The sequence below is a fragment of the Orycteropus afer genome, unplaced genomic scaffold (genome assembly GCF_000298275.1).
Source record: "Orycteropus afer afer isolate SDZICR_OR568_19922 unplaced genomic scaffold, OryAfe1.0 scaffold00459, whole genome shotgun sequence".
Lineage (NCBI taxonomy): Eukaryota > Metazoa > Chordata > Mammalia > Tubulidentata > Orycteropodidae > Orycteropus > Orycteropus afer.
The window spans coordinates 1,997,526-2,009,076 of record NW_006922046.1 but is presented as its reverse complement, the minus strand read 5'-3'; the positions used below and the strand labels follow the sequence as shown (position 1 = coordinate 2,009,076).

At 37.5% G+C, this 11,551-nt stretch overlaps 1 protein-coding gene across 1 annotated transcript in view; it reads right to left on the bottom strand.

Annotated features, from left to right (window-relative positions):
- Positions 1 to 11,551, bottom strand: part of GPATCH1 (G-patch domain containing 1) — a 73,257-nt gene that overhangs the window by 16,882 nt on the left and 44,824 nt on the right. The window contains exons 16-18 of the mRNA XM_007954340.1: positions 3,018 to 3,234; positions 1,552 to 1,659; positions 991 to 1,088 (exon numbers count right to left, since the gene is read on the bottom strand). Of these exons, the coding sequence (XP_007952531.1) occupies positions 991 to 1,088; positions 1,552 to 1,659; positions 3,018 to 3,234 (423 nt within the window). The remainder of the gene's footprint in view (positions 1 to 990; positions 1,089 to 1,551; positions 1,660 to 3,017; positions 3,235 to 11,551) is intronic.

Sequence of the window (11,551 nt, the reverse complement as noted above, 5' to 3'; positions counted from 1 at the left end):
CTTCTAAAAATCAAATTTTTACGTGCATCCAAAGACTTCTCCAAAAGAGTCAAAAGAGAACCTACAGATTGGGAAAAAAATATTCATCAATGACATATCTGATGAGGGACTTTAAAATTTACAGAATATTCCAACATCTCACCAATAAAAAGACAAACAATCCAATTCAAAAATGGGCAGAAGACATAAATAGACACTTCACCAAAGAGGATATTCAGGCAGCCATCAAACACATGAAGAAATGTTCATGATCATTAGCCATTAGAGAGATGCAAATCAAAACAATGAGATACCATCTTGCCCCAGCACTAATAGCAAAGTTCAACAGGACAGAAAATAACAAATGCTGGCCAGGATATGGAGAAATTGGGATTCTCATACACTGCTGGTGGGACTATAAAATAATACAATCACTGGGGAAAACAGTATGGTGATTCCTTCAAAAGTTGGAACTAGAAATACCAATTGATCCAGCAATCTCATTACTAGGTATATATTCTAAAGAAGTGAGAGCCAGGATAAGAACAGATAAATGCACACCCATGTTCATTGCAGCAATATTTACAATAGCAAAAAGATGGAAACAACCTAGGCGCCCATCAACAGAAGAATGGATAAGTGAACTATGGTATATACACACAGTGGAATACCATGCAACACTAAAGAATAATAATGTAGAATCTGTGAAACATCACATAATGTACATGAACCTGGAGGTTATTATGCTGAATGAAATAAGTCAATCACAGAAGGACAAATATAGTATTAGTTCATTATTGTAAAAAGTCAAGGAATGGTTTATATATGGAAGGAAACTTTCTTTGTTGGTTACCAGGAGTAGGAGGGAAAGGGAGGAAACACTGCAAAAATATAAAATAAAATAAAAGATCTCTCTCCACGTGGCTATAATTCCTGGGAGCTTATCTGGAAGACAGAAGGAAGTATATCAGATCTCATACAACAATCTTAGGACATCCACAAGTCACTCACCTTATCCTTCTTCCGTCTGTGCTCTTTCTTAGTTTTGCGTTTTTCTTTGTTCTTTCTATGTTTCTCCTTTGGAGGTATTTCAAGTTTCTGACGAGCATCTAAAACAAAGATGGAATAAATTTATGACACATTAGGAACCTATTCTAAACACCTGAAAGTTAAAAAAAAAAAGAAAAAACTTATTAAAGGTCTCCGAGGATGTAAAGCAAAAATTATTATTTAGGCATTAGTGCCTAAGGCATTTGACTGCTAACCAGAAAGTTAGTGGTTCAAACCCACCAGCCACTCCACAGAAGGAAAACTGGGCAATCTACTTCCATAAGATTTACTACCTCGGAAACCCAATGGGGGTTGCTATGTGTCAGAATCAACTCAATGGCAGTGAGTCTCAGTTTTGAGAGGTAGAGGCAAGAGGTTTCAAAATGTGGCTACAAACAGATAAACCAGAAATAAATATTTATATTTGGTTGGCCTCCTATTGAAATGAGATGCGTGGATTTTCTATCTCAGAGAAGAACTAGTTCTGATGCAAAAAGAATAACCAAGGAGCTCTTGACGCACTGGGGCAGAAGACAGGAGGCAGCCGTGGGCCAAACTCTTCTCTTTCATCTAAATGCATCTTTTGTATTGGAAAGGAAGGTGCAGGCGCCTGGGGTGCTGGCTCGCTAGCTGAAAAATAAAAGATAATAATTCATTACTTGCTAAATATCAATGTATTTGAGTTTTTAATTAATTTCTATTGCTGCCATATAACATGTGTTTTTGTTCACCACTAAGCCTAACTAGCTTATGCCAGCTTAGATTACAGTAGTAAACACGGTGGGCCCCATCTCTGCCCTCATAGAAATAGCTGGGGAGGTCAGGCACACAAGGGCTCTTACAACTAAGTGCATCAAGGGCTGTAATACAAGGGTGGCCAGAGGGCACACACTCCAGACCACCTAAGACCTGAAGGCCTGAAATATGTCCTTGTAGAAAGGACCATCTGAGAAGAAAGAGAACACTTACTAGTAAATAAATAAGGAGGTAAGACTATGTCCCATCTGAGAAAACTAAGGAGACTAATTTTACTCAAAATAAATGATCATATTCTTAAATTCTCAGATTACTGTATTTTCAGTATAGATAAAATATAAAATGGAAAAATATGCAGCAAAGCATTAATAGTGGTTATCTCTGGGAAGCAGGATTACAAAGGATTTACACTTTCTACATTTAAGACTTTTATAAATTAAAAATGTTTACTTTTTTTTTAACAGAATAGAAAAGGGCTGACACATGCAATCACTTAAGAACAAAAATATTTTATACTTCTACATAATTTCTTTATACATGGTTAAAGGCCCTCAAAAATTATAAACAATCCACCAGAGCCTGACAGAAACAGGCAGAATATGCTAAGAAACTAGAAATTTTGCCCACCCACCCAAGCATGTGAAGTTTCCCGTCACCTCAACACAGCCTCCTTTCCTGAACCTGAAATTCCTGACTAGGGCAAGGAGAACTAGCTACAGTTAGGAACCACTGATTGTTAGACTCCCAGTAATGAGAACAGGTGTCATTTACTAACAGCTACCACATTGGTTAATTCCCATCTGATGGTTGTTCCAGCATATACAATTCACTCTATAGGGAGGACAGCAGGAAGGGCCCCTGCATATTTCATGACCAAATGTTTTCTAATAATCCTGGCAGTTCATAACACGCAGGTTAAAAAAAAAAAAAACAACTATTTTTTAAAATTGTATTTACTACTACTTTAGTGTTACATACTACAACTTATCATTCTCAACTAGGGTAAGCAGGGAAATTAGTATCAAACACAGTTATCCTAAAAATTAACCAGATATTTATACCAGATTAAAAAAGAAAGAACTCTGCTTCCCCTAATTAAATGTATAAACAGATTAAACATCATCAATTGCTAATTTCCCTGGTTTAAGATTACAGGCTAAACAAAGAGGCAGCTTTTCTAAACGCATCATCTTTTTCTTCTTTCGATTCCCAAGTAGGAAATACTGACATACTGTGTGCCACTGATGATGTTTCCACCAAAGCAGCGTCTTTGGAATGCTTGAAGTCAGCCTCCCCAACAACCCCCTGATCATCCTCACTGTCGCCTTGCTCATCCTCAGAAGATGAGACATTTTCATCTGAGGAGCTGGCAAAGATGGCCTTGAACAAGTCCATGGATGGGTGGCTGCTTTCTCCCTCAGTCTGTGAATCTGCACCTTTGTTTAGCATCTGTGTTAACAGTGAAATAAAAGTCAGAAATGAAGAAGACAAACTGAAAGGAGCCAAAAATTCTAGAACGCATACATGCATATATTTATGTTTATACCCGTGTACATGAGTATTCATATCCATACACTGCCTAACTAAACAAGGATCTAACAGTGCCCTGAACATAGTTTTTGTTTTGTTTTGTTTTGTTTTTGCAGTATTTCTGAGTCAACAACTACGGAATGTACCATTGGCAGAAGTAGCTGAAGCACCAGGCCAGAGAAGGCAAGAGGCTCTGTCAAAGACAGACTTCTGGTTCCTGCCAAAGGGGAATGGTCTAGATACTCAACACAGTTCCACTCACTCAGTGGCCCTTCCCCTGTAACAAACCACCTCCAATTCGTGGAGTACGGTGACAAATATCCACATGAGGAAAACTAGCACAAGACAGTAGTTTGTAGTTTTAAAGTAAACTCTTGTCATAGGACAAAAGGAAAAATAATGACAACAAAAAAAGGGCAGGAAAGTGCCCAGATCTTCTAAATACCATTCCCCTCTACAAGAACCCAAAACATCTTGGATAAAGGACTGGTTCCAGAGCTGGAGCTGGAAAAGATAAGCCTGGAATATCTTGATGTGCCCAATTAGCAAAAATTGTTCAAAGGCTAAGAAGGGCATGTCAAAAGAAGACAGAAGCCAACTTGAGGAGGCCCCCAACTAGTCAAAATCAAAACCAAACTTACTGCCATTGAGTTGATTCTCACAGCAACCCCCTATAGGGTTTCTAAGGCTGTCAATCTTTATGGAGGCAGATTGCTTCATCTTTCTCCCATGGAGCTACTAGTGGGTTCAAACCACAAAACTTCTGGTTAGTAGCCCAATGCCTTAACCACAGCACCACCAGACTTCCTTCCAACTAGTCAAGCCTGAGCATTAAATAAATTTGAGCATTAAAATAAATAATGATGGTAACGCATTATAGCCTTTTGAATAAAATAGGAAACCATAAGTTCACTGTGATAATAAACAAATAAATAATTTGGTAAGGATCAGAGTATTTATATAAAGTTCCCAAATATTTATTAGGATCTCTGGTGGCATAGTGCCTAAGGCATTTGACTGCTAACCAGAACTATTTTGTAGACATGATTAAGTCAAAATTAGTAAGAAATTAATAAATAAAAGTTTTTATTAATTACAAAAGGAGAAAGAGTAACGTTACAATAGAAAAGTCTGGCAGTGATCAAAGTGAACATCAGTAACTGGACACCCTGACTTCATGTGTCACCAGGGAAGTTGTACTGAGAAGAACGTAGCATGAATAGACAAACCAAATCATGAGGACACTTAAGTCCCAACTGAGGGGCATACTACAAAATGACTGGACAATAATCTTCAAAATTATCACTCATAAAAGTCAAAGAAAAACTTGGAGGACCTGTTCCAAACTAAGGACAGAGACTAAAGAAACATGACAGATAAATGCAACAAGTGATGCTAAGTTACATCCTTTGTGCTACAAAGGAAATTATTAGCACAAGTGGTAGAACTTAAAGGAGCTCTAGAGGCACAGTGGTAAAGGCATTCAGTAGCTAAACAAAAGATCAGCAGTTCAAATCCACTATCTGCTCCACAGAAAGATGAGGCGATCTGCTTCCATAAAGATTTACAGCCTTGGAAACCCTATGGGTCAGTTCTATCTGTCCTGTAGAGTTGCTCTATGTTGGAATCAACTCGATGGCAATGGGTTTGGTTCGATTTGACAGAACTTAAATGGCTTCTGGGGATTAGATAGTAGTAATGCATCAATCAGTGTTACTTTCTTGATGTTGGTGGTTGTATTGTGGTTATATAGGAAAATGTCCTTCTTTGAAAGGAATACAGATTGAAGTATTAGAGGACGATGGGGTTTCTGGCTGGCAACTTACTCCCAAGGGGCTCAGGATAATTTTTGAGACTGTGTCAAAACATATATACAAACACACACACAGACACACACACACATACATATATAAAAGTCAGGAGAAATGAAGCACAGAAATCATTACAATTCCCAAGAGAAATCATGAATCTGATGTCTTCATGGCAAACAAGAGATACCAACATGACATGGGTGAACCATAGTATGAGCTAGCTAATATCTATGTTCACAAACATTTCTGTCCTTTAATGAAGTCTATAACAATGAAGAAAAATAAATAGAAACATTAAAAGAAGAAAAAGTCTCAGCAAAGAAATAAAAGATATAAAGGAGATCCAAATGGAAATTGTAGAAGTGAAAACTAAAATAACTGAAATAAAAAAGTAACTGGATGAGTTCAATAGCAGAATGGAGATGACAGAGAAAAACTTGGTAATTAATTAATTAATTAATTAATTTGTGATTTCAGGGTATCTAAAGACAGAACAATAGAAATTATCCAGTTTAAACAACAGAGAGAAGAGACTGAAAACAAATGAAAAGAGGTTCAGGGACATTAGGGACAGTATCAAAAGCTCTAACATTTATGTTATAATAGTCTCAACAGAGAAGGGTCAGGTATGGTGTTGAAAAAATCTACCACCAGACATCATTTTCAAAGAGCTAAAAATGAAAGATAAAGTGAGTATCTTGAAAGCAGCCAAAGGACAAATCATCTCACTATAAATAAGGGAATAAGCAAAACACTACTAAAGAAGAAGAAAGTAGGTGGGCTCATGCTTCTCAATCTCCAAACCTACTATACAACCACAGTAGTCAAAACAGACTGGTATAGGTACAAAGACACACACATAGACCAATGGATCAGAACTGAAAACCCAGAAGCAAATTTTTGACAAAGGGCCAAAACCCTTTAAATGGGGAAAATTGACAGTATCTTAACAAATGGTGTTGGCAAAACTAGACATCCATTTGCAGAAAAATTAAACAGGATCCATATCTTACACCATTTAAAAAACTAACTCATGATGGATCAAAGACCTAAGTAAAACCCCAAATCATAAAGATCATCATTGAAAAAATAGGGGCAAACTCAGGGACCCTAACACATGGTATAAATACATTATGAAACATAACTAAAAAACACACAAACAACAGAAGACAAAGTAAACAACTGAGACCTCCTCCTAAGAATTAAACACTTATGTGCATCAAAAGACTTTGTCAAAAGAGTAAAAGAGAACCTGCACACTGAGAAAATTTTTTTTGGCAACGACACATTGGACAAGGGACCAATCTCCAACATTTATAGACAACTTCCAGACATCAACAAGAAAAAGACAAATAATCCAATTTAAAAATGGGCAGAGGACATGAACAGATACTTTACCAAAGAAGACATTCAGGTGGCTAACCAATACATGAAGAAATGTTCATGATCATCAGCCATTAGAGAAATGCAAATCAAAACAACAATGAGATATCATCTCACTCCAGCATTAATAGCAAAGTTCAAGAAAACAGAAAACAACAAATGCTGGCAAGGGTGTGGAGAGACTGAAACACTCATACACTGTGGGTATGATTGCAAAATGGTACAACCACTGTGGAAAGTTGGAAATAGAAATACCACATGATCCAGCAATCCCACTACTAAGTATATATCCTAGAAAAGTAAGAGCTGTGACCTAAACAGATATATATGCACACCCATGTTTATCGCAGCAATACTCACAACAGCAAAAAAGATGGAAATCACCTAAGTGTCCATCAATGGATGAATACCAAACTATGGTATATACACATAATGGAATACTAGGCAATGAAAGAATAACAATGAATCTACAAGTTTTCTCAACATGGACGAACCTAGTGGACATTATGCTGAATAAAATTATTCTATCACAAAAGGACAATTACTGTATGAGATTACTACTGTAAAAGCTTAAGAAAAGGTTTACATATAAAAAGAATCATTCTTTGAAGTTTACCAGGGATGGGGGGGGGAACAATCATCAAGTAGAGGGTGGACATGTATTAACTTGGGTGAAGGGAAAGGCAATGTACAATAAGGTGGAGGTCAGCACAAAATGATCAAGGCAGTGGAAGTCACAGGAAGGAGCACAAGAGTTAAAGGCAACAAAGGTGAATACTACTACAAACACAATCTTGCAATAACATTAATTACAATAATTTCTGAGTGAATGCAGAGAGACACTCAATCTGAACAGGGATGGGAAAGTGAATGCATACAGGTTTAACAGAGGCTATTACCACCTATGCATTTATATGTGCTGCAAATATATCCATGAATGTAGTGAAGCATAAAGTGGACAAAGTTACGGAAACATTTTAGTCATAATCAAACACCTCGAGGGAATGAGTCATTGGGTAGGGAGGATCAGGATCATAGTCTCAGCATAACACAGTCCACAAAGACACGGTTGTATGTACATCCTACTCTGGTGAGTAGCAACCAGAGTCTTAAAAGCTTGTGAGCGACCACCTAAAATGTAACTATTGGTCTCTCCCTGTCCAGAGCAAAGAGAGTGAAGAAAATCAAAGATACAGTAAATAATTAGTCCAAAGGACTAATGGAGCACGTGAACCCCAGCCTCCATGACCCTGAGACCAGAAGAACTAGATGGTGCCAGCTACTACTGCTGATTGTTCTGAAAAGGAAAACAATAAGAGGTCCCAGATAGAATGGGGAAAAATGTGGAACAAAACTCAAAAAAAGACCAGGCTTACTGGCCTGAAGAAGACTGGTAGAACCCCCAAGACTTTGTCCCTTTGACACCTTCAATTTAAACCCTGTGACTCAATTGTCAGCCAAACAGTAAGACAGGCCTATAAGGTGAACAGTATTATCAGGAGGGTATATGCTAATTACACAACTAAGCATATGAGATCGGACAGTGTTTGCCCAGGGATAGAGCTAGGAAGGCAGGAGGAGATGGGAAGGAAGGACAAAGGGAAGGAGTGGGCACAGGGAGGAAGTGGGAAGAATGCTGTTATATGATGGGGATTGCAGAAAATATCACAAAACAGAATGTATATAGATTGTTGAACAGAAAACCAATTTGTTCTGTAAACTTTCACCCAAATCACAATAAAATAAATAGGTCTTTACTTTTAAATAAAAAGTAAATTTGAATATTGCAAATTTCATATCAGAAACCATGGAGACCAGAAGTGGCACATTTTTAATATGCTGAAAGAAAAGAACTATCACTCTAAAATACTATATTCAGCAAGAAAATCCTTCAGGAATGATGAATTACAGGACATTCTCAGATGAAGGCAGAAAATTAAGGGACTTAGTTGTTGAAACTTCTCTAAAAGAAGCTCATCAGATAGAAGGAAAGTATAGGAGAGGGAAACTTAGAACTTAACTTGAGGAATGAAGAAAGAACAACAGAAATGTTAAATATATCTGGACAAATATAATAAAACTAGTCTCCTCATCAGTTCTTCAAAATATGAATAATGATTGCTAGCACAAATTACAACACTGTCAGATGGAAATTTCAGTGTGTATCTACCTATCTATATGTAGATAGATGTTGTTGCTGATAGATATACATATATATATACATATTAAAAAAAAAAAACTAAACTCATTGCCGTGGAATCAACTCAACTCATAGCAACCCCTCCTTGGGTTCCCAAGGCTGTATCTCTAAGGAAGTAGATTGCCCAGTCTTCCTTCTGAGCAGTGGCTGGTGGGTTTGAACTGCCAGCCTTCTGGTTAGCAGTCAAATGCCTTAGGCACTATGCCATCAGAGTGCCTAGACATTAAAAAAAAAAGCCCACTGCCATCAAGTCGATTCTAACTTAGAGCAACCCCACAGGGTTTCCAAGGCTATAAATCTTTATTCAAGTAGACCGCCCAATCTTCCTCCCATGGAGCAGCTGGTGGGTTTGAATTGCTGACCTTGTGGTTAGCAGTCAAGTGCTTTGCCCACCGTACCACCAGAGCTCCTGTATATAAACTACATAAGGTAACATAAAGTGGGAAAAGTAAAGATCTGTATAATGGTAAGGTTTCTACATTTCACTTGAAGTGGTAAAGTATTAATTCTCAACAGACTGTGAAAAAAAGTAAGTATGCATAATATTGTAATCTCTAGAATAGTCACTCAAATATACAAAGAGATAGAATGAAAAAACAAAATCAATAAATTAAAATGGAATACTAAATAATATTCAAGTAATCCAAAATAAAGAAGAAAAGGGGAGTAAAGAAATAAAAGAGAGAGGGAAGAACAAGAAAACAGTTTAAAAAATTATAGACTTAAATCCAAAAATATCAATAAGTACATTAAATGCAACTGATCAAAACACACAAATTTAATCAGAATGTATAAAAAAAATAAGACTCATGCTGTTTATAAGAAACCCACTTTAAATATAATGAAATAAAGTAGGTTAGAAGTAAAAAAGATTAAAAAAATATACTACGCAAACACTTAACTCAAAAAAAGCTGGAGTATGTTCCTGTGACTTCCAGCCAAAGAAAAGACAGGCATATGAGGTGAACATTTACATTAGGTTGATACATTCCTTGGAGAGAACAATCATAGGAGAATAGAAGGGCTGTGCATGCACAGGGAGACAGCTCAGGGGGCAGGAGTGCATGGAGGGTAGGACACAGGGAAGAGGTACTATGGGGAAGAAGTGGGAGGGGAGCTATTGCACTGTGTGGTAAACTATAGTCAACGTCATGAGACAAAATGTATGTGAGTTGCTGTCTGGAAGTGAATTTGCCCTGTAAACTTTCATTCAAATCACAATTAAAAAAAAAAAAAAAACCTAGAGTTTGTTAAACAATGATGAAATCTGTGAAACATCTCATAACATGGATGAACCTAGAGGACATTATGCCAAGTGAAATTAGTTAGTCACAAATGGACAAACATTGTATGAGACCACTATTGTAAAAAGTCAAGAAAAGATTTTATACGTTTATATCAAAGAAATATTCTGTGATGGTTATCAAGGGTGGGAGGGGAAGGCAGGGTATACCACTAACTAGAGGATGGACACATATTAACTTGGGTGAAGGGCAAGGCACTATACAGTAAGGAGGAGGTCAGCACAAAATGATCAAGGAAAGGAAGACACTGGGCGGAGCACAAGAGTTAAAGGCAACAGAGGTGAATACTAATCCACACACAATCCTGCATTAAAGTAATAACAATAATCAGTGATCTAAGAGCAGACAGATAGGACAGATATGCAACTGAACAGGTGTGGGAAAGAGAATAGGACTACCCACACGAATATGCATAGGTTTGACAGAAAGTATTTCTACATATGTATTTAGTAGAGCAATCGGGGAAAATTTATGAAAACTTCTTCGCCCATAACCAAAAACCTGTGGGAGTGAGGCTGGACCTAGAGAATCAGGAGCATAGTCTCGGGAGACATCAAGGTCAAGTGGCACAACACAGTCCACAAAAACAATGTTCTACATCCTACTCTGATGTGTAGCAACTTGGGTCTTAAAAGCTTGCGAGTGGCCATCTAGGTGTAACTATCGGTTTCTCCCCATCAGGAGCAAAGAAGAGTGAAGAAAATAAAAGGCATATGGAAACAATTAGTCAAAAGAACTAACAGAACATGTGAACCTCAGCATCTACAATGTTGAAACCAGAAGAACTAGATGATACCTAGCTATTGCTCTGAAAGGAATCACATTAGAAAGGCCTGGATAGAGTGGGAGAAAAATGTGGAACAAAACTCAAAATTATAAAAAAAGACCAGGCTTGCTGGCTGGATAGAGATGGGTGGAACCCCCAAGACTATGGCCCTTGGTCACTTGGAACTGAACTCATTCCTATAGCACATCTTCAGTCAAATGACAGACAAGTCTACAAGGTGAACAACAACTCTAGGAAGGCAGACACTCCTTAGAACAATCAACCATGTGAGATCAAAAGGGCAGCATTTTCCCAAGGACAAAATCCAGAAGGCAGGAAGTGTTAGGAGAGTAAGAGGAATGGAAATGAGAAACACAGTGAGAATGTTGGAGGAGTGATGGTACATTGAGGAGATTACAATCAACAGCATGAAATAAAATGTATGTGAATTGTTAAATGGAAAACTGATTTGCTATGTAAAATTTAATTCAAATCATACTAAAAATTAAAAAGAAAAAAAAAGAAAAGCAAAAGCACAGGAACAGAGAAGAGATCAGTAATTGCCAGTGACTTGGTGTTGGCAGAAGGAATGACTAAAAAGGGGCAGGGTCAGAAAATAACAAATGCTGGCGAGGTTGTGGAGAGATTGGGACTCTCATACACTGCTGGTGGGATTGTAAAATGGTACAACCATTGTGGAAAGCAGTATGGCGATTCCTTCAAAAGTTGGAATTAGAAATACCATTTGACCCAGCCATCCCATTACTAGGTA